Source organism: Daucus carota, chromosome 1 (assembly GCF_001625215.2).
Source record: "Daucus carota subsp. sativus chromosome 1, DH1 v3.0, whole genome shotgun sequence".
In the NCBI taxonomy this organism is placed as follows: Eukaryota; Viridiplantae; Streptophyta; class Magnoliopsida; order Apiales; family Apiaceae; genus Daucus; species Daucus carota.
The window spans coordinates 1,695,231-1,717,135 of NC_030381.2; the positions used below are offsets into that span (position 1 = coordinate 1,695,231).

The 21,905-nt window shown below is 35.9% G+C and overlaps 6 protein-coding genes across 12 annotated transcripts; 5 read left to right on the forward strand and 1 right to left on the reverse strand.

Moving 5' to 3' along the window:
* The first annotated feature begins 1,303 nt into the window (after positions 1 to 1,303).
* LOC108205280 (protein IQ-DOMAIN 22) lies at positions 1,304 to 5,124 on the forward strand. 2 transcript variants are annotated; one of them, XM_017375172.2, is made up of 4 exons: positions 1,304 to 1,812; positions 3,456 to 3,656; positions 4,028 to 4,102; positions 4,187 to 5,124. In XM_017375172.2, the coding sequence occupies exons 1-4, from the start codon at positions 1,465 to 1,467 to the stop codon at positions 4,946 to 4,948; spliced, it is 1,386 nt and encodes a 461-aa protein (XP_017230661.1). In that variant the 5' UTR covers positions 1,304 to 1,464; the 3' UTR covers positions 4,949 to 5,124. The 2 variants fall into 2 exon arrangements, with proteins under 2 accessions (XP_017230661.1, XP_017230663.1); XM_017375174.2 differs by lacking the exon at positions 4,028 to 4,102 and having other exon boundaries at positions 1,340 to 1,812.
* A 1,506-nt stretch (positions 5,125 to 6,630) lies between these two features.
* LOC108195297 (F-box protein At3g07870) lies at positions 6,631 to 9,403 on the forward strand. Of its 4 annotated transcripts, none has more exons than XM_017362271.2 (3): positions 6,631 to 8,062; positions 8,842 to 8,994; positions 9,084 to 9,403. In XM_017362271.2, the coding sequence occupies exons 1-2, from the start codon at positions 6,795 to 6,797 to the stop codon at positions 8,969 to 8,971; spliced, it is 1,398 nt and encodes a 465-aa protein (XP_017217760.1). In that variant the 5' UTR covers positions 6,631 to 6,794; the 3' UTR covers positions 8,972 to 8,994; positions 9,084 to 9,403. The 4 variants fall into 4 exon arrangements, with proteins under 4 accessions (XP_017217760.1, XP_063945717.1, XP_017217745.1 ...); XM_064089647.1 differs by having other exon boundaries at positions 9,122 to 9,403; XM_017362256.2 differs by having other exon boundaries at positions 6,632 to 8,062; positions 8,842 to 9,000.
* Positions 9,404 to 9,631: 228 nt separating this feature from the next.
* LOC108213851 (uncharacterized) lies at positions 9,632 to 12,063 on the forward strand. 2 transcript variants are annotated; one of them, XM_017385649.2, is made up of 6 exons: positions 9,632 to 9,963; positions 10,360 to 10,425; positions 10,523 to 11,074; positions 11,175 to 11,327; positions 11,408 to 11,538; positions 11,646 to 12,063. In XM_017385649.2, exons 1-6 carry the CDS (start codon positions 9,760 to 9,762, stop codon positions 11,665 to 11,667), a joined length of 1,128 nt encoding a protein of 375 aa, XP_017241138.1. In that variant the 5' UTR covers positions 9,632 to 9,759; the 3' UTR covers positions 11,668 to 12,063. The 2 variants fall into 2 exon arrangements, with proteins under 2 accessions (XP_017241138.1, XP_017241133.1); XM_017385644.2 differs by having other exon boundaries at positions 9,634 to 9,963; positions 11,408 to 11,629; positions 11,717 to 12,063.
* A 453-nt stretch (positions 12,064 to 12,516) lies between these two features.
* Positions 12,517 to 14,622, forward strand: LOC108196769 (uncharacterized). The gene is made up of 5 exons (XM_017364207.2): positions 12,517 to 12,697; positions 12,998 to 13,063; positions 13,177 to 13,851; positions 13,971 to 14,123; positions 14,221 to 14,622. The coding sequence occupies exons 1-5, from the start codon at positions 12,575 to 12,577 to the stop codon at positions 14,431 to 14,433; spliced, it is 1,230 nt and encodes a 409-aa protein (XP_017219696.1). The 5' UTR covers positions 12,517 to 12,574; the 3' UTR covers positions 14,434 to 14,622.
* Positions 14,623 to 15,591: 969 nt separating this feature from the next.
* On the forward strand, positions 15,592 to 20,561 carry LOC108204954 (DEAD-box ATP-dependent RNA helicase 47, mitochondrial). Its single transcript, XM_017374657.2, has 3 exons — positions 15,592 to 15,778; positions 16,368 to 18,094; positions 20,196 to 20,561. Exons 2-3 carry the CDS (start codon positions 16,428 to 16,430, stop codon positions 20,218 to 20,220), a joined length of 1,692 nt encoding a protein of 563 aa, XP_017230146.1. The 5' UTR covers positions 15,592 to 15,778; positions 16,368 to 16,427; the 3' UTR covers positions 20,221 to 20,561.
* Positions 18,778 to 20,364, reverse strand: LOC108204955 (CASP-like protein 4A4). 2 transcript variants are annotated; one of them, XM_064089658.1, is made up of 3 exons: positions 20,132 to 20,364; positions 19,840 to 19,975; positions 18,778 to 19,004 (listed from the first exon to the last, which is right to left on the reverse strand). In XM_064089658.1, exons 1-3 carry the CDS (start codon positions 20,362 to 20,364, stop codon positions 18,837 to 18,839), a joined length of 537 nt encoding a protein of 178 aa, XP_063945728.1. In that variant the 3' UTR covers positions 18,778 to 18,836. The 2 variants fall into 2 exon arrangements, with proteins under 2 accessions (XP_063945728.1, XP_017230147.1); XM_017374658.2 differs by having other exon boundaries at positions 18,778 to 19,122.
* Positions 20,562 to 21,905: the final 1,344 nt, after the last annotated feature.

Here is a 21,905-nt window from a genome sequence, read left to right on the forward strand (position 1 = left end):
ATTTTTTATAAGTATTTTTTGGCTTTTTACATAAATGGTACAAATAAGTACTTCTAACTTATAACTCCAGAAAACAGAGCCAAATACCTCCGTATAAGAGCATCTCCAAGGGTCTTATTTATATTTGTTAGCTATAATATGATATATAAATAATCATCTAAAATTATAGCTAAGAGGTTCTAGTTTCACTCCAACGGTATTATGTATAATTATATCATCTAAAATTATACATAATAACTTTAGATGTTTTACAAATGTAGCAACCCCAATTTTAGTTATCTATATTTTTTTGCTAAGGGGTCATGGTTGGAGTGTAGAATTTTTACCTATTGTCTAAAATGTGCCACATAGATGCCATGTAGGTGCCACATAAACACTTTTACCTAAGAGGTCTAATGCCTTGGAGTTGCTCTAAGCCTGGGCGGATCTAGCATGTTAGGAGGTATCAAACAAATTTTCGAAAAACACCTGTATATTTTTAAATTTTGTGTGGACACATTTATAATTTTACGAAATCTAGAACGATGAAAAATGTAAAAAAAAATGGAGGGCATCCTTGTTCCCCGGGCCTCTTTTTAGATCCGTATGATATACTCCCTCCGTCCCATTTTATGTGACCTCATTTCTTTTTTGGGACGTTCCAAAAAGAATGAACCTATCATACTTACTATTTTTGGACACTACTTTTTACTATTACACCCACTACCTCTCTATTTTATACTCTTCTTTATTAAACAAACACTATTACACCCACTACTTTCCTCCACTATCTATTAAAATATTGATGGGTCCCACCACTTTACCCACTTTTCAACTAAACTTACTCACTTTCACTACTTTTTTCTTAATCTTCGTGAAAATCAAACGAGGTCACTTAATATGGGACGGAGGGAGTAACAGAGAATCAGAGAGATTGAAATTATTGTGATGTACTCTCTCCGTCCCTCCCATTTCTTATCATTTGGGTTGGGCACGGAAGTTAAGAAATATGTATAAAGTAGTAGAAAAGAGAAAGAAAAATGGGTGAAATGATGTGATCCATTGATTTTTAATGTATAAAAAGAAGATAGTGGAGTAAAGATAGTGTGAAAATGAATGAAAAGTGAAGAAGTGGTAGGACCCATTGACTATTTTGGGTAAATTTTGAAATATAAAGAAATGGATGGAACATAAAGAAAAGTGTAAAAAAATGGGAGGGACGGAAGGAGTAAATATATAATTCAGCTAAAAAGAAAATAAACAAACAAACTTCGCATGAATGTACAAACAAACAAAAGGGCAATAAAGTAAATACAAGTCTGAAAATGCATACAGACATACAAATTCTCCCCACGTAGCCACTCACTCACTTCCATACTCTCCCTTCTTTCTTCCCATTGACAAAACCTCCATAATCTCACCTTTCCACACACCAACAAAAAAAAGTTAAAACATCAAACACTTTAAGTTCCTCTTCAGAACCCAATGGGCAAAGCCACCAGATGGTTCCGCAACCTCCTGGGCCTCAAAACCACCCCTTCCTCCACCGCCACCGCAAAGCCACCGCCAAAGCGGCGGTGGAGCTTCGTCAAGTCCACCACACCACACCACTCCCCGGCGCCACCTCAGTTCTATGACCATGCACCCACTGACCATGATCAGCAGCATGCTATTGCGGTGGCTCATGCCACGGCCGCCGTGGCCAACGCCGCTGTCGCCGCCGCTCAGCGCGCCGCCGAGGTGGTCAAGCTCACTAGCGGCGATATCAACGTTTTCAAGGGTCCTGAATACTGGGCTGCTGTTACTATACAGTCGCATTTTCGGGCATACTTGGTACGTTTTTTCCGTAACATCTTTTATTTTATCGAGCCGAGTTCGAGTCATAATCTTGTAATTATCGTCCATGACAAAATGTTTGATGTTTCGAGGGGTAAAATTATCCATATATTTCAAGTGGAAACGTTTTCGTAATGTTAAATTAAATTAAGCGGTGAATATGAAATTATTACTATCTAGTGTGAAACAATCCAGTTGTGATCCATATTCGAAAATAAATAGTAAACCGCAGCGGTGTTTGTTTTGTAAACTAAACCGCGTGGGCCTCAAAATCTACCAAAACGTCCTTTCATCCATTGGAAGTTGAGGTTGGTGTCTGATTGGCTTACATCAATGCCAGTTGGGTTTTATCTTTTTGGATTTTACCCACCACTGTAGATCTTCATGTTTTACTGTTCTGCCCACTGTTCACTTCATCATCACCTTGCCTGTCCCTTCTGATTTTACCGTTTATACCAGGGTAAAAAAATAGACCAATGCTAAAATTTTGTTTTGGGTCAGTGGAGTTTCTAAAAAATGTGATCTTTTTTTATCCTTTGTGTTATTAACATAGATTATGGTAAAGGGTCTGGAGATAGGGTAAAGATAAATATATTCTTGCAGTGAAAAGTAAAAAAGATGAAGATTTTGTGGGAATGCTCCAGAGTCCAGCCTGTTGTTTACAAATACACCAATAGATATAAGTCAGAAGCTAGGTTGCAGATGGCTGGTCACTTTTTACTGTGGGTAATTTATGGTTTTATACTAATAGGGATTGTCATTTTTGGGTCTGGTTTTATTATACTTGCTGCACAAATGTGACCTATTAATGAGATTGTGTATGATAATAGCACTGCATTATTGTAGCAAAGAGGTAGAGGTTGCAGCCTTGCAGGCAAAATCTTGTAGATGTGTGCCTGGTTCTGTATAAGTGGATTTGCTTGTACCTTTAGATAAAAGGTTGCTCAGTTGTTTACTTAAGTGACCAGGTCTTGTTGGCTTGTTCTACTTTTAATGTGCCTGTGATCTTGATAATCTATCGATGTTAATTGGATTGATCGGAAATTAATCAGGTGATTAATTGAATAATTGGAGATTTAATCAGTTCGACGAGTGGAACATGGATTAATTGGTGATTAATGATCGACTTTCAGAACACTTTATTTGTTAGGCGAGATTATTTATTCATCGGATATTTATTTATCGAGATTTTACTGTATGAATGAACAAGTTGAGTTAGGTAAAGCCAAGTCGAGTCAAATCAGGTCTCTTCCACTATTAGCAGAGATGGGTTAGTGAAAAGCTGCCTTGGTTAACTTTTGCTGTGTGTGCTGGTGCTTGGTAATATATGTCTTGGTCTTCTTTAATACTTCTGGGGTTTTAACTTTTTGGTGTGAAAGAGCAGAGCATGCATAGATGTGTAATAAAGTTGCCTGTCACTTTTGAGAATTTAAGTTTTCCTGTTTAATTTTGTTGGCGCCATCTGTTGTGTTTTTTTGATTTACTTAAATGCTGCTAGGCAGCCACTGTTCTATTTCTGCAACCAGATATATAGTAATAATGTGAACAGGGTTGTTTGTCTAAATTTGCACTTGGAAAGTTGCGGAAAAAATTTGATGTTCTAACATTTACTTCCATTGGTGCATTGATGGTGTTAAAAGTCGAGGAGGGCTTTGAGGGCATTGAAAGCATTGGTGAAACTTCAGGCTCTGGTCAGGGGACACATTGTGAGGAAGCAAGACACAGAGAGGCTATTGCAGATGCAGGCTGCACTGCGTGCCCGAACAAGAGCTCGTGTGTTGCGGGCCCAAATTCAGGAAACTTCTCAATCAGCTATCAAGCTCTCTCACCTAAATCATCCGGTAAGAGCAATTCAATTCCCACCAAAATATTTAAATTTGAATTCTGTGAAAGTTTCATTTTCAGGGTGAATTTTATATTTATTGCTGTATACACCTTTTTAAAAAGGGAAATGAATTGGCATGGATCTTTATCATATGTGGTCCTTTTTAATAAATAGCTAAATCTGTTGAATTCAAAAATATTGACTAGTACTATAAACTTGCATGAAGCAAAGACCACTTGAGCAATAATTCGAATTTTGCTTTTTGACGGGTGATGATAGTGACTGAATTTGAAAATTCTTTGGATAGTAAATGCTGTAATCAAGGATTACTTACAATTAATCAAATTTTACAAGTATCAGCAGTTAAGTTATCTAGTCGATTTCTAGGGCCCTGCGACTCCTGAAAAATCCGAACATGCCATACGTAGGAGTACAAAGCATGAGCAATCAGTTATGATGAAGGTAACTATTGCAATTTAAAGATAATCTGTTCTTATATAAATGTGTGTTGTGTTGTCCCTAATATTTTGCTTTTAAATTTTACAGAGAAATGGATCAAGAACAAATTTCAGGGTTGGACCTGAAAAAGAAAAATACAACTACCACTACAGTATGGATGAAGGATCATGGGACCGAGTTTACTCTACAAGGAGTGGATCAATGGATGAGGGTAAGAGTGACAAGATACTTGAAATTGATACCGGGAAATATCACGTAACACCCAAAAGGAGAAGCCTGTTCCAATCTTCTCTCTACCCAGCAGCTTCTGATCCGAACAGTCACAGCTTCACCACATCAAAAGACTCAATTTTCCACCAAGCAATACTTAGTCCATCATCAGGGGAAGTTCAGTCTCTAACCCCGCTTAAGTACACAAATGACGTGGATGAAGACTCCTTCTGCACTGCTGAAACTAGCCCAAGGTTTCTTTCATCAAAAGGTGGTAGTTTCACAAAGAGTGGACCATTTACTCCTTCCAGGAGCGACGCCTCAAGAAGCTGCCTCAGCGGTTACTCTGACTACTACCCTAATTACATGTCATACACAGAATCATCAAAGGCTAAGGTCAGGTCTCTCAGTGCTCCTCGGCAAAGGACTCAGCTAGAAAGATCCAACACAGCAAAAAGGCTCTCTCTTCATAATGTATACGGAGACATGAGATCATCGAGTACACAAAGGATTCCATCAGCATTGCATTCCAACTTTGCCAGCAAAGCGTACCCTGGATCTGGCAGGCTTGACAGGCTTGGATTGCCCTTGGGAGGTGATGGAATCGGGTTTAGTGGTGGCCTTCTGAACAAATACTAGGGCTAACGTCGAAATTGTAGGAGCTCAGAGGCTCTTGTGCATCAGCTAACCTCGCTAATTTTACTAATTGTGTAACGAAATGTCTTATGTTATCTGTCGTAAAGTATTTCTGTTACCAGGGATTTAGGGTTTAGAAACTGTCGTGGACTACATGTGATATTTGTGTTCTGATTGAAGCTTCTGTGATGATGCATTTTAAACCAAATATTGCAACTGCTAAAAAGTATGAAAATTGTGTCTTCTAGTTTAACTTTCGAAGGATCCTGTTAAGGAATCACATAGTACCTTCTGTGTTGTGCATACAACGTTACATATGTGACCAATGCATGATCATCTTTAATAAACCATACCAGAGAAATGGATGTTAAGCAGTACACATTCTAGGCACATGCAATAGTCTGATTTAATCAACAATGCCAGAGCTGAAATAAGGTCCAGTTTAGTTTATCAGGCATATCAATAGGTCATCCAAACCGCAAGAATTTCAAGGAATAAGGTTTTTTAAAAGGAATCCTGGACTCCTATACATGCATTATGATTGATGAATGATGACAATGAAATAGAAGGGGTGGGATGAAATGTCAAATGTATATATGCATATTTATCTACTGGACTATAATTTTTCATGATTCATGAAATTCAGGTGTATTCGATTTAGATTTTAAAAAACATATCAGAAATTTGAGATATTTAATTAGAATTTTAATTTATGCTATAAAATCTGGTGTTATTTAATCAAATTTTAAATTATACTTAAAAATATGACGATATTTAATTAAAATTATTTATAATCTGATGATAATCAGATGGATATTTTAAACCTCATAAAATGATGAATTTTGTGAATATATTTTGTGTATTTTATACTTTTTTGAAATACCGTCATAATTCATATGATCGGGAACATTGTAATTAAAGACATTACATTAGTTGTGTGATATTTTTTCTAAAAACACACATTAAATCAAAATCAGAAAAACTCCATTAATATATATGATTATGGGGCCGTTTGGGTGAGCTTAAAATAAGTGTTTTTTGCTTAAAATAAAAAAGTGAAGTAGAAGTCAAAAACAAGTTAAAACTTATAAGTGATTAAACTGTTTGGGAAATAAGCAGAAGTCCTGAAACAAAAGCTAGTAATCCTAACTTCTTTTAAGTGCTTCTTGACTTTTTACACAAACGGTACAAATAAGTGCTTATAACTTATAAACTTATAAACCCAGAAGTCGGCTTATAATGGCCTGCCAAACACCACCTATATATAATGCATTAATATCCAATGACATGAAAAAAAAAAGTTACTCAGTAAACTATATGATACTACCTCTGTTTCAAAATAAATGTCCACTTTCAAAAAATCACACAGTTTAAGAAAAGAGGTTGTTCACAAATTAATTGCATTAAATAATCAAAATATATGGAGTGAGATTGATCTAGGAAATATAAATAAAAGATATGTGGAGTAGAATTGAATTTGAAAATATGATTTTGCATTAAAAATTGAAGTGAAAAACAATTTTTTTTAAAAAAAAGTGGACATCTAAATTGTAAGGAGTAGTACCTTTGGGCTTATCTAAGAAATAAGTCAGCTTTTTTTCAAAAACTCATTTTTCGAGAAAAGAATTTCCACACATTTTTCCAGTATCACATTATTTTCCCGGCAAATGCAACCTAATTATTCGGTTCATTCCTATTACTTAATTTGGCGCGCAATGCCCCTTCATCGGCTTCAAAATGGCGCCCAGAAAGATTTACATCACCAACAACCCTCTCTAATTCATCCTCATCCCCATGATCCCATAACCCCCCACTAATCAACACATCACACAGACACATAACCCAAACAATGGTTGTTTCAAAACAACCTATGACTTCCACCAGACACCCACCAAGGTTCCACCACACAAACATAACCCACCTCCCTGATCACCTCATCTCCGACATCCTCGCACGTTTGCCCACCATCTCACTCTTCACTTCAAAATTTGTCTGCACATTATGGTACCACTTGACCTCAAAAGACCCTCACTTCCCTAAACTCCACTTTTCCAAGCCTCACTTGGAAATGCTAGCTCAGTCCAAGGAAGAGTCTGCATTAGCTTCTGTCAATTGGGTTCACCCGGAATTCGACGTTTTTCGAGGTTTTGGTAAGCAAGCTCATCTCAAGCCTAGACTGCAACTTCCTTATACTAATTGTGGTTTGGTTAGTTCTTGTAATGGCATTGTGTTGTGTTTGCATAGACAGAGATATTGTGATCTGGGTATTATTTGTAATCCTTTAAGTGGTGAGTATGCTTTGTTGCCGAGGTGTTTGAAAGGGGTTGAGAAGTATGAGAGGCTTGAAATTGATGAGGAGTATGATGATTATGTTATTGATAGTGGATATGTTTCTGATCATTTTAATGTGTATGGGTTTGGTTATTGTGGTGGGAGTAATTGTTTTAAGGTGTTGAGGATTTTCTCGAGTGTGAGTAGTCCTAAATGGATGGATTCAGGGAGTGCTATGGTGCTTGATGTTGGTTCGGATTCGTGGAGGAGAATTGGGGATTCTCCATTTTGTCCTAGTGTTGGTTCGGTTCCTGTTTTGGTGAATGGGGTTCTGCATTGGGTGTGTGATGTTAATAATTGTCCGAGGTTCGTGGTTTGGTTTGATTTTGAGAGTGAGAGGTTTGGGGAATTTGGACCGCCTTTTGGGATTTTGAAGAAGTTTCAGAAGCGGAAATATAGAATGACTTTGGGGATTCTTGAGGGTTGTCTTACGCTGTGTGATGTGTTGAGGACTGGGAAGTTTGATATTTGGGTGATGAAGAAATACGGTGATCTGGAATCTTGGAGTAAGGACTTTGCTGTTGACACTATGGTTGTGGATATGTTCTTGCAAGGAAGGTATCGGCCTATGCAAGTGCTGAGTACTGGGGAGCTACTATTGTTTTCTTTAGGCAATTCACGAACGTATCCTAAGCTTGTATGCTATGATCCAGATGATCATGAGGTTAGAATGCTCAAATTGCTTTGTTTTGCTAGATTCGAATTATACCATCACAGTCCTACCTTTATATCCCTCAAGGATCTCATACCAGGAGACAATTTGAATGTCCTCAATGTCAAGCAAGGGTAAGAATTTTTCGTACTGCATTATGTACATTGAAACTACTTACTGAATTCTGCAGATATGCGTCATAGGATCTCTGTCATAATTTAGCGCTTCTATGTTAAATAGTTTGTGTTCTGTTGGTGGTTTGACAGGAGCTAATTAAATCAAATAAGGGTATAAGTTCTATTGTTTTTTCATTTTGTTTATAATAGCCATTATATTGTAGTAGTTTCATGGAGGATATTATTGCGATATTGCTACCACAAACAGTGTGCAGCACTAATCATTTTATGGTGCTTAGAATTCCTCTGCTCTGCTAACTACAAAACTTGTTCACACTCCGACCTTTCCCTCAAGGATGTCAAAGGAAAATATTCTCATGTCCTAAATGTCAGGCAAGCGTAAGAATTTTCAGTACTGCGTTATGAGCATTGAATGGTGCTTAATTATGATACTGTATTGCAGATTTATGTACATGTCTCTAAGATATCTATTTTGTTTTTACTTTTACACTTCTATATAATCAGTTTATCTTCCAGTGTTAATATGAATCAGAAAATACCCGAGGTCATGATTTTCAAGGCATTATTATTCTTTGCTTTTGTGGAAGATAACTGATGATATAATAACAGTAGTGTGCAAAAATTGCTACGATACAATGTGTACTACATGTTTAGAAATGTCTGTCCAGAACTGGACTCGTAACTTGCAGCGCAGAGGCTTCATTTGGAAACAATAGAGCATGATCAGATATTATGGATCAATTCAAGTATCTTAATGTGTTATATTAATGATGCAGGCTGGCTACCGATGGGAAATGGAAAAGTGAGGCTCCATATTGGATCGGAAATGGAGGTACTTGGCCAGGTCTATTTTTGTTGGAACATTGTGTTGCATCAGTTGACAATTACCGAAGACTTCCTGACTGAGTAGCTCTCTTGGCTCAATTCAGGTGCAGGTACAGCTAACTGTTTCCGATTTCATGAATTTTGCCAGACCTTTGATCCTAAGTTTCTGAAATGTCAATATACTATAATACAGGGTCCTTTCTCCTTAACAGCCATATCCGTTTCATGCAGTTTTGGTCGCACGTTGTTCAGCATCAGATGTTAAAGCTTGCTAGGGTTCATAAGCAAATCAAATTGCCTCACATGTTTTCTTTAGTAGTTTATAAGTTTCGACTTGGAGTCTGTAATATTGAAGAATTTGCTGCTAGCTACTGCATATGCATATGATTAATATTGATAGACTTGGAGCCAATATGTTTATTCTTCTTTACTTCAAGGATCCAAGAGGACCAAAGTCCTCAAGTCCTTGAGCTAATAGCTTCCTAGCTACCTGCATAAAACTTTTTTTTTTTTAATTCTTATACTCATATCTCAAATTCTCAAAATACAAATTTTTAATATATCTTTTATTTTTTCAAAAAAATTAATAATAACAGAAATATATTTATATATATAAATTAATGTTTTTTTGCAAGGTACAGAAATTTATGTTATTAGTAATTGAAAAAACTCAAATTTTTTATATACTATAATTTAATCAATAATAAAATAATATTTAAATTAAATAAATCCATTCAGCCACTGCACAAGTGATAAACCCTAACCCAATTTCGGGTTTTACAGAACATCTTGCTCTTTGTCATCCCCAACAAGTCATTAATCCTCTCTCAGGTTCCACAAATTTATAATCCAAGAATTTAGATTCGACAATGGAGCAGGCTGTGCACAGTCGCCCTGTTTCCGAAGAAGACGACGAGGCATTGAGCACCACCAAAAAACTTAAATCAGAGGAGAAGTACAAAGAACACTCTGAAGAAGAGATGCAAAAGCAACATGAATTCGATTCCACGGAGGAAAAAGCTCTAGAATGTTCCCAGGTTTCTGAAGACACCAATAAATATACTCTTGTCACGGTATGTTTTCTTGATCGTTTTAACAATGTCGATTTTGCTTTAAATTGAACTGAGACATATAGGCTCATCATACTTTATAAGTATAATGATCCGGGTATGAGACGACAGAGGATAAACCGTTATCACTTCAGTTATCCTATCAGTGATGTAAATTATTAATTTAAAAGGCTTTTTTCAAAAATATGTAAGTTGAAATTTTTTTATCATAAATAGGGTGCAACCATGTATGTAACTTTGTTTGGAACTCGATAATTAGCGTTGCAATCTCATTTGCTTAAAAATAAGTTAATAAATACAGGTATTTTTCCGAATTTTCTTAATTTATATCAATTAAGCATAAGTTATGACATTTTTATTGCTATTGAGGCTAAAGTGATCATAATGTTGCCAATGTAGGATTGTAGATTCAAATTGCCCCATTATCTCACCGAGTTTGCTCTAGCGGAGTTTAACGCCAACCAGGTTTGTCTCTGAATCTTGGATTTTAAAACCACCCCTACCCCTAACACATTGATACTTGTTATGAGCTAATTACTTTACATTATCTGTACATGTACAGAAAGTGATGTATGAGAAAGTGAATGTTCTTGAAACGATGAAATCGTTAAATGTTAATGAGGTTACAACTTATCTTATCACTTTTGAAGCCTCCTTGTCTGATGAAACGAGCAATAATGTTCAAACCTTGCAAACAAAAATAATTATGTCTCTACTAGACTACACTACGAAGATAGATGTTAAGTTTGTTAGGATCAAACTCTCTGAATTTGATGTCAATGAGGAAGAAGACTCCAGAGAAAAGCTTTCTGAATCCAATGAGGAAGAAGACTCCAAAGAAAAGCTTTCTGCATCCAATGAGGAGGAAGACTCTGAGGTCTCTGAATCCAACACGGAAGACTCTGAGGCCTCTGAATCCGACACGGAAGATTCTGAAGAGCTATTCGACTCTGACGAGCAAGATACTGAATCTGACAAGAAAGACTCTGAACAAGAAAAGCTCTCTGAATTTGAGGAGGACGACCCTAAAGAAGAAAAGCTGTCAGACTCCGATGATGATGAGCTCTGCAGTTATGAGATGAAACAATACCTCATTGATGTGGAGAAGAGTGACGTACGTTTCCTTACTCATTTTTAGCTTAGCTTCACTCTTTTTATCTTATAATTAGATCTAGCAATAATTTATCAATACGATGTTTGTGTATACAATGTAGGGTTTTGAGGTTGGAAACTATCCACACGCGAAGATCCCTTGTTGTATGATTCGTAGATATTACGACCCTCCAGGCAGGACTCAATCTACCACCAATCTCAATAGACTAGTTTATCTCTCTCGGTTGGCTATTTGCATCTATAACATGAAGGAGGTTTGTCTCTGAATCTTTCTTCCACCCAAATCATAACACTTCATTGCTATCATCTAACCATTTTACGCTATATTTGCAAGGACACGTACTTTGACAATGTGAAAGTGCTCAAGGCAATGGCTTTTGGCTGTGGGTGTACAAATTACAATATCACTTTTGAAGCCTCCTTGTGTGATGGAGATCATGTCACCTTCCAAACAAGTATATACAGGTCGGTTCCCCTTCCATATCGAAATATCGAGATTCGTTTTGTTAGGATCAAGCCTAGCATTAATCCCAAGGACATCAGTACCTGATAACAGGTAATTCTGTCTGCAGGGTTGTGGTATTTCCAATATAATCACCGAGTAATGAGTTTTGTTCAGCATCTTTTTTTTATTTCCTCTCAGGTCATGCCAGGAGTCCATACTTGCTGGCTGATGAATATCGATGCTTTGCTTTCAAATTATCAACTTATATGTAACCTGTTTCAAATGTTTCGCTTCACCATCCTGTTTTTTAAGCTGTGAAGATGAAAAAATGGGATGCACCAGGCCTTCTGTGGCAGAAAACAGTGACAACTTTAGATTCTTTCTATTGGTTTTAAGTATTCGTCTGTCTGTCGGGTTCTCAGGTTGTAGCTTAAGATAAATAATGTGAACATTTTGCAATGCATGCGTCCAAGACCAAGACGGTCTTTCCTGTCCTAAAAATTGTTCTCAATTTTTCTTTTAATCAAATCTTAATTGGTAATGTATGATTGGTTTTACTCATGCTAATTATTCCACTAACAATAATATTGGACCTGCATGCATGTAAATCTTCTGATTAAAATTAGTATGATTTGAAAACAGATTTAGAATAATAAATTGATGTTATTTTATTATTTAACTTTTATCCGAAGATCTTCTATTTTCTTACAAAAACATATATTTAGTTATCAATTAAACAAAATCAAATTTATTCTACCTAGCTAAGAGGACTAGCCAGCCACTTTCAACAGAAATGAAAAACCCCACTTATTATTTCTTTTCTTTTTTTGTCAGGGAAAAACCCCACTTATTGATTAAATTTGTTTACTTATAAAGTAATTTACATAATTGGATCAGAATGGGTCCCTATTAATGTTTTTTTTTTTTTTTTTTTTTGAAAATAGTCCCTATTAATGTTTTAATATATATATCGGTCATAAATTTTCTTCCGCCCATAATAATAACTTAATATCCACGACCACAAACAAGCTGAAAATCAAGAATTAGGGTTTGACAATGGATGAGAAGAATGTGCACTCTCCTCCCGTGCTCGAAGATGAGGAGTCTGTCAGTTGCACCAAGAAGCTTCGATTCGAGGGTTCTCCAGTTTACGAAGACACCGGTTATACTCTCTTCATCGTACGTTTCTGTCTTCGTTTTTATGTTACTGTCTTATTATAACATATTAGTTAGATAAATGTTAGTTTAACTAGGTTCAGATAATTCATAGGTTCACACTTTTTCATGGTTCCAAATTGATTTAATCATATGCTGTCAAAACTTTATATGGTAATAGTGTCGGGACTCGAAAAAATTATTACTATAACGAGATCAATTTTAAACAGAGGATATTTTTACGTGGAGCATATAGAGTTGGGATTAATCTTAACAGATTTTATTTTTACACGGAGCATATAAATTAATGTCTGGGCAATGCAGGATTCTGGATACAAACTGCCTCTTTATCTCTCCGAGTTTGCTCTTGGGGAGTTTAACTACAGCAAGGTTTGTCTCTGGTCTCTTTACTCATTTACTGTAATGGCATTTTTTTTAAAATTTTTTAAAGCACTGGAATGTGAATGTTGTCGTTATCATAAGCTAATAAGCTTACACTACAGAAAACAACATTTGAGAATGTGAATGTTGTCGAGACGATGAAATTATTGGATATTGTGAAGGGAACTACTTACCTTATTACTTTTGAAGCCTCCTTGCCTGATAATAAGAGTGATTATGCTCAAACATTCGAAACAAATATATATATGTGCCCCTTAGACCCAACCGCAAAGATTGAGATTAAGTTTGTTAGGATCAAGCCATCTGACCTGGATTATGATGAGAAAGAATACTACGGAGAAAAGGCCTCGGAGTCTGACGAAAAAAAGTTTGAAGAAAAGCTCTCTGAGTTTGGCGAGGAAGACACTGAAAGAAAGCTCTCTGAATCTGATAAGAAAGGCTCTGATGATAAAGACTCTGCAGAAGAGAAGCACTCTGAATTTGATGGCAAAGACTTTGCAGAAGAAAAGCTCGTTGAATCTGATGAAAAACACAATAAAGTAAACCTCTTTAAATCTGTTAAGAAAGACACTGAAGAAGAGCTCTCTAAATTTGACGAGAAAGACTCTGCAGAAGAGAATGTCACTGAATCTAATATGAAACCCTCTGAAGAAGAAAAACCGAATAAATGTGACAAGGAAGACCATCAACTCTCGCAATCTGATGACAAATATCAGGAAGGCTCTGAATCTAGTAAAGAGTTAAAACAATATCACATTGACGTGGAGAAAAGTGATGTACGTCCCCTTACTCAATTTTACTGATGACTCTACTCTTGTTATTTTTCAATTAATTTGATTTATCTGCAAATTCTTGATTGTTCATATACAATACATTTATATTGAAAATACTGCAGGGTTTTGAGGTTGGATACTATCCAAATGTGAGGGGTTCTTGTTGTATGCTCCATAGATATTACGACCCACCAGCTAAGACCGTCTCTACTACGTGTTTGAATCAATTGGTTTATTTTTCTCAGTTGGCCATCTGCCTCTATAACATGAACATGGTACGTCTCTGAATCCACATTTCTATTAATTATGACACCCCTCACCCAAACACGTAGTGGATATCAGTTTAGTCTAATCATTTACATATACATCCAGATTACGTGCTATGACAATGTCAGAGTGATGAAGGCAATGGCTTCTGGTTGTGGGGGTACAACTTACCATATCACTTTCGAGGCCTCCTTGTTTAATGGGAATGCTGTAACCTTCCAAACAAAATTATACGCGTCCCTCCCATCTCCTTATCACGAGATTGAGGTTGAGTTTGTCAGGATTAAGCCTGTCATTAATTCCAACATTACTAACTGATGACAGAACAGCTGTAGTTTATAAAATGTAGTTCTGGAGTGTTTGTCAATGTCTATGATTTTCATTGCCTCCCAGAGTTGCAGGTCATATGTCAAGGGACCATTAATATTGTTCAAGAATTATGTCTGAGCTAAGTAAATCAGGCTGTTCGAGCTTTATATTAATGTAAGTTTTTAGTGTGTGCGAATTAAGTTTAATCTTTGTAGTATAATTTATGAAAAGGATTTTAGTTTTTTGGTTATCGATATGATTCAGTAATTATATTAAAGTGGTTTGTATATATTATGGCCGTTTGGGTTAGCTTAAAAGAAGTGACTTCTTGCTTAAAATAAAGAAGTGGAGTAGAAGTGAGAAGTAAATAAGTTAATAAAGTGTTTGGAAAAGAAGTAGAAGCTGTGACACACAAGCTAACATTCTCAGCTTCTTAAAAGTGCTTCTATTTCTTTACACAAACGGGTCAATAGAAGCAGAAGCCGGAGTGCTTCTGGCTGCCGCGAAACAAACAGATCCACCAGCTTATTTGAATGAATTGGTTATTCTATTATAGTTGGCCTCTTGCATCTATAACGTGATGGAATCGAATGAAAAGAATTTGATTTTAAATTGAATGAAATTTTTTTATAGCAAAGTAAAGATTTTGCAGATGAAAAATCACAATTATTATAATAGTAAGGTGAAATTTTCTATCCATCTTTGGCACAAATATTTAAAAGTTTAATTTATTGTAATAAGTATATACATGATATTTTTATAATTTATCCATAAAGATGTGATTTTATCACGAAGAATGATCTTGTAAATATCGAATTATTTGAAATTTAACGTGTTATGATACATATATGATTCATAATATATTTTATTTAATTAGAAATGGGTGGAATTCGCTTTATTGATTTAATTTGTATATTATAATAGAAAGGATAAAAATTCTGGATATGATAATAATTAGTTAAAAGAAATATTTTTTAAGAATGAGTAGATGATTCTTTCAAAAAAAAAAAAAGAATGAGTAGATGATCACGTGTTTGCGTTTTAAGGAAAAAGGTTCTGGATTAAGTAATTTTATAGAAGTATAGATTAAAAAACAATAAAATTTATATATTACGGATTTACGGTCACTAACCGAATTTGTACGAGTTTTTATTTTGAAATTCCAATTTTTAATGAACTTGCTAAATAGACAGAATTATTTAAACAATAAATTCATATTATCCTGTATTCCTGTCTCCTGATTTCCTGCCCTGCTGAAAATATCACTCAATTCGTAACTGAGTTATTCTCCTGGCAGGAGCTGAGTCAACTCGGCAAACTCGCTCTCACCCAAACGCCGCTTCTGATATTCAAGGTTAAATTTTACTTTTCATTTATCTACTATAATGCTGTTGCTATTGGTCTTAGCTTTGATTTGCAGCTCAAGCTTTACAAGGCAGCATAAGTGCTCACCACCTGTTTGATGGAATGCCTGAACTATAAGTAATTTGGGAATTTTGCTAATTAGTTTAAGCCGAGATATACCCTTGAAGATTGACGTAATGGGTTGTCATTTTGGGGTATGGGTTTGTATTCGTGTTCATAAACGCGTCAATTTGTGTTGTTTTAAGGTTTCGGTTGATAAGTATGGTGCCTGACTTTGACAATCATGTGGCTTTGATAATGTACAAACGAAGAGATGGGTTTTTGGTAATCATAATGATCTAATAGAAGCATAAGGAGTTTGGAGAGGTTAGGATGATATAATGATACAAATGTGTTTATATAAGCCGAATTTGAGCCAGCCATTACAAGCATATAGAAATTAAATAGTCTCGGATATTACAAGACATTACTCACGTTTGTTGTTGTATGGTCTAATATGGTGTTCTCTTATTATTATTGCAAGCACTGAGTTGAAGATGAATTTATAAATTGTTGCTCCCATGATTTATTGTTTTCAGGGTTGCATTTGTATAAGTCCTGTATTGTGGCTTCTAGTTGCCGAGCAGAGAGCATAGAAGATGACAGCTCTGGTGACAACGCGGTTGCTATTTCTAGTTGGGGATTCTTTATCTGTTAAAAAGTTCTCACGGTTTCCGAGGGCAGCTCCATTGCCTAAAAATATTCGTCTATTTTCCCGAATTAGTCATGATAATGGGCCTCTCACTCTCACGAGCCTGGGGTTTATGAGTGAACATGAAACAACTACGAGGGACGAGAAATATAATCTTCCGCAGATAAGTTCAACAGTAAAAGTACCCAAAAGTAAAGTAAAAGTAGTTAGAAGTGCAGCGGTCAGGTCAGTCATTGCGAGGAATCCTCTTGAAATAGAAGCTGCCCCATTTTCTGCAAAGTCATTTGCCGAACTTGGTCTTCCATCGTTGTTAATTGAGAGGCTAGAGAGGGAAGGTTTTGCAGTTCCTACTGATGTTCAGTCGTCTGCGATTCCCACAATACTTAAGAGTCATGATGTAGTAATCCAGTCGTACACGGGTTCCGGAAAAACATTGGCGTATCTTCTTCCAATACTATCAGGAATAGGTGCACTGAATGAACTTCAAAATACCGTTAAACCTAGGAAGAAAATGGATATAGAAGCAGTAATCGTGGCCCCTTCTAGGGAGCTTGGAATGCAAATTGTTAGGGAGGTTGAAAAGCTTTTAGGACCTGAAGATAGAAAACTAGTTCAGCAGCTTGTAGGGGGTGCAAATAGATCAAGACAGGAAGAAGCTCTTAAAAAAAATAAGCCAGCTATCGTAGTTGGGACACCTGGGCGGATTGCAGAGATTAGTGCATCTGGAAAGCTTCACACTCATGACTGTCGTTACCTAGTCCTAGATGAAGTTGATGAGCTGCTTTCGTTTAATTTCCGAGAGGATATGCATCGGATACTGGAGCATGTTGGGAAGAGACCCGGTTCTGGGAAAAGTGATTCAAAAATCCCTACTGCCAGGAAAGCTGGACGTCAAACTATAATGGTGTCTGCAACTGTGCCCTTTTCTGTTGTAAGGGCAGCTCGGAGCTGGGGCTGTGATCCTCTTCTTGTCCAAGCAAAAAAGGTTCTCACTCTTGATTCTGTCACTCCCTCTGGACCTGTTAACTTGACTGGGACATCATCTGCTTCTACTACAACCTCGCAAACTCCCTCTGCAGTTCAGAGTCTACCACCAGCTCTGAAGCACTATTACTGTGTCGCAAGGTTGCAACACAAGATTGATACTCTAAGAAGATGTGTGCATGCACTTGATGCCAAGTCTGTGATAGCTTTCATGAATCACAGTAGACAACTAAAGGATGCCGTCTTTAAGCTAGAAGCTCGTGGGATGAATGCTATTGAACTACATGGAGATCTTGGAAAGCTTGCTAGGTCAACAATCCTAAAGAAATTTAAGAGTGGTCAAGTTAGAGTGCTTGTGACAAATGAGCTCTCAGCTAGAGGTTTGGATATACCAGAATGTGATCTTGTGGTTAATCTTGACTTACCAACAGACTCAATTCACTACGCCCATCGAGCAGGTAGAACAGGCCGGCTTGGTAGAAATGGTTCTGTGGTTACCATATGTGAGGAGCGTGAAGTATTTATTATGAAGAAAATGCAGAAGCAACTTGCAGTTCCTATTCAATCATGTGATTTTGCTGAAGGCAAGCTTCTTCTGACAGAGAATGAGAAGACATCAGATACCGGAAGGTGATAAAATTTTCTAATTACTTGTATTAAATTTTAATTTTATTATTTTATGAATTGGTAATATCACTAGTAGAATACAAATTTAAAACTTGTTATACATGAGATGTTTGAGACATCTAAATTGTAGCACTTATCCCAGTGCTTGCTAGTTCCCACATTCATGGGTAAAAGGTGAATTTGTTGAAATTATATAATAAGTACAAGAATTAGGTACAAGAATGAAACTTGTGTTTGTATAGTTGCCTTCATAAATTACTGGTCTCCTCCATGATTGTCTAGGACTGGTTCATGCAACAACTTAAGAAAAGTGGCTTCTCTAAAATTCCCGTAAATTTGACATGTTCAATCATATCAACTGTGAAACGATGCATCAAGTAATATTCTGTGCCATGATATCATGCTCCTGCAGAGAATTTCTATCATCTCTATCCCTAGTATTATTGTTCAAATTTTTTTAGTTATTTCATTTATATTCCGCCCTGCCTTGAATTGTTTATACCGATTGTCTTGTAAATCAACAGTTTTCAGTTACGTGTTAGTATTTTACCATAGCAATGAGACTCACCACTAGTGGATGGTTGTTAGTCTCATATTACTCTCTTCATCTGCTAAATCCAAGTGGTTATTGCATAATTGTTTAAAAAGTGAGGATTAGTTTTAATTACTAAACCAAAATATAGACAAGAGCAAAGAAAGGGATGTTCTGAGTGATTTATGAAGAATTTAGCCAAATAGGAGATCCTTAGCCTTTGTGACTAAAGCGCAAATGATTCTTGTAGTGACTTACAAAGAATTGAGCCAAATAGGACTTAGGAGATCCACAGCCTTTGTGACGTGAAGCATCACCATATGATTCTTGTACAGAGCTTGTAGCCTGATAAGAGAGCACAAGTGGCATTGACAACAAATGCTGCAAAGGACATGCAAACAGAGACAATTGTAGCCCGTTTAAGTGCCGTACTTAGTTCATTCTGTTGAATGGCTGTTACTGCTACTGAAGAGGATGATATGAGGAGGTAAGCTGCCAACTGATAAAAGGCATGATTAATCATCTAGTTAGTGGAATTAGTGAAGGATTTTAGTGCCTGAAGTTGCGCACACATATTGAGTTGTCAACATAAACATTAGTATGTTACCCAGTTCATCTGTCTCAGCTTGTTCAAGTGTTTTCTTATAAGAGAAAATAAAGTAAGTTGAAAGAAGAAAACAATCTATGGTGTTTTCCGAATATGAATAGTAATGCCCATGGAAGGAACAAGTTTATTAAAAAGATAGGAAAGACATTTCTGGAATTATCACAATATGATGAGCTGCTTTTGCTTTTCTCTCCAAATCTGTTTACTTCGTGTAAATCTGTTCGGAATGAATTTATTTAGATCTTAAATAGAGCAGAAAAAATGAGCATGGCATTAACACTGCATTGTGATTTATATTGTTTTAGTTTAATTACTATTCCAGGGTTTATTTTATATGCATATTTTCATGTACTTGTATGAATAAAAGTTCAGCCAGAAGCTTACACATGGATAAGAAATAGTCATTTAGCAGGGTTGAATATCTAATTTTTGAATTTACTGCTTAATCGCACTTCTTGTAAATTTAGTGGTTAAACTATCGCATGTATCAATTTCACAAAGAAAATTTGGTTACAATATTGCTAATGGTTTTTTGTTCACATGTAGGAATATAGTTGCATGTTCAAACAAGTTTAGAGTGTTAAGTAATTAATATTACAGAATATATACCTGATCAAGAGGGAAGCTACTGTAATCAGAGACAATGTCTGAGATGAGAACACCTCTGTAAGTGATATCACTAACACCTTTGAAGAGTTGATAAGCTGAGTAAGTGAAAACCGATACAATCGCTATAAAGCAATACCTGTGTAAACAAAGATCAAATAAAATTAATAAGCAAGATTTTGTAGGGACAATTCTGTTCTAGAAACAGCTCAGTGTTACAAGTGTGTGGGTCAAGATTGACTTTTTAAACATATATTGCTTCAATCGACTTCCATTTGTAGTCCTTAGTCCTTACAGCAGTTCAGGGCTTTGATAGAAACTAGACTTCTGATTGCTGTTCTTTGTGTTTGATGGGCTAGCTACCAAGAGAGCAGAAACGGATGAAAGAACGAGGGACAAGGACCGGAGGAAGAGATTTGAAAGGTGAAACGACGGTCTAGAGCTCAACCTTGTAGAAGCAACCGAGAATGAATATGGTGATGGCGTATGCTGAGAGTAGCCTCCAGGCGTTGCTGAAAGACTAGACATGATATGATCTCAAGCTTTTACTACTAGTAGACCTCATTGTATGTCTTTCATTTCGGAACTGTTTATATTCGATTGTTCATAACCTTAAACTTGCTTACGGTTAGGAGGAACCTCTTAAGCTACTGTATTTACAGAATATTTTTGTTTAATTAGCAGGGAGACTACATAAACTATATAGTCAATGCTTGTTTTTGCCAGAGTTTCGTTTTCACGCATGCCAAATCTGTTAATAATTGTTTTAGAAAATAATTAGTTACTAGTTGGACTAAAATTAGGGAAGATGATACTGTACTTGCATGATTACCTAATAATTATTTAATCTCGCAAAGAAAGAGGCAGGTACAGGAAGAAGATACGGGGAAATATGTCCCCATTTTTTTATTCCGTAAATTATTTGGTAGCGTTCGAAATGCATATGAAATTTCAAGACTGCCCATCGATTGAAATTTGATAGGTGACTTCAGATTTTCATCCAATACTGATCTTCTTGGCTCATGGTATCCGGACAATTAAGATACTAAATTTTGTTTGACCCAATAGTTTGAAAAATATATTCAAGAGACGACCTTCTGGTAAGATGATTAATTAAGTATTGTCAAAAATAAATTTTGTATAAATGTGTGAGAACTATCTCTCATTTTATATATCAAAAAATGAGAATGTAAATATTTTCAAAAAATATAGTTCAAAGACTAATAATTTTGTGGTCAGATGAATATTTTAGTATTGTCAGAAATAAGTTTGATATGGTTGTGTGATAACTATCTCGTTTTATTTATATTAAGAGTATAAACATGATCAAAATAAGTATGAGTGTGTGAATATATCTAATTATTGAGTAAACACTATATATATTACACGACAACTCGACAAGATGCTAATTATAAATATTCGGAATGTACGAGTGTGTTTAGTCATCGAACAAATATCATATATGCTACACGAGAATCATCTCATTCGTTTCGTTTATCAAAAGTTAAGGATTACAATATTGTCAAAAACGAACGTGAATGTTTACTGTCGAGATGAGTTCATTATAATAATCACCGGGCTGGCATGGGTGTTAAGGAGTTGTCCCACATCGGTTGTCGGAGGGGCAAAAACTAGAATACAAGACGTCAGAACAACTCTAATAGTGCAAGATCTCTTAGGAGGTGCCCAAAAACCAGTGTTCTAAAAATCGGCCTAGACGGTGTCTAGACGCTTGGCGGCCCCGAAACGCCCCGATTCGGTCCTAGACGGTCAATTAGGCTTTTTTTACAAAAATCGGTCTTAGGCGATCAACATCCCGCCTAGGTGGTCCGGGCGGCCAATAACAAAATTTTTTTTTTAATAAATAAAATTTAAAATTATGATTATATTATAAGAAATTAAGTATTCACTTGTACTTAACTTAATATCTTATAAAAAAAAGCAAAACGACTAATATTTTTATTTAATATTTCTTACATTATTTATAAGAGATTGATTGGTATATATTTATTTAATCAACGATTTTGTATTACATGTATCAAGTATTTATTTTATATATGATATTATAT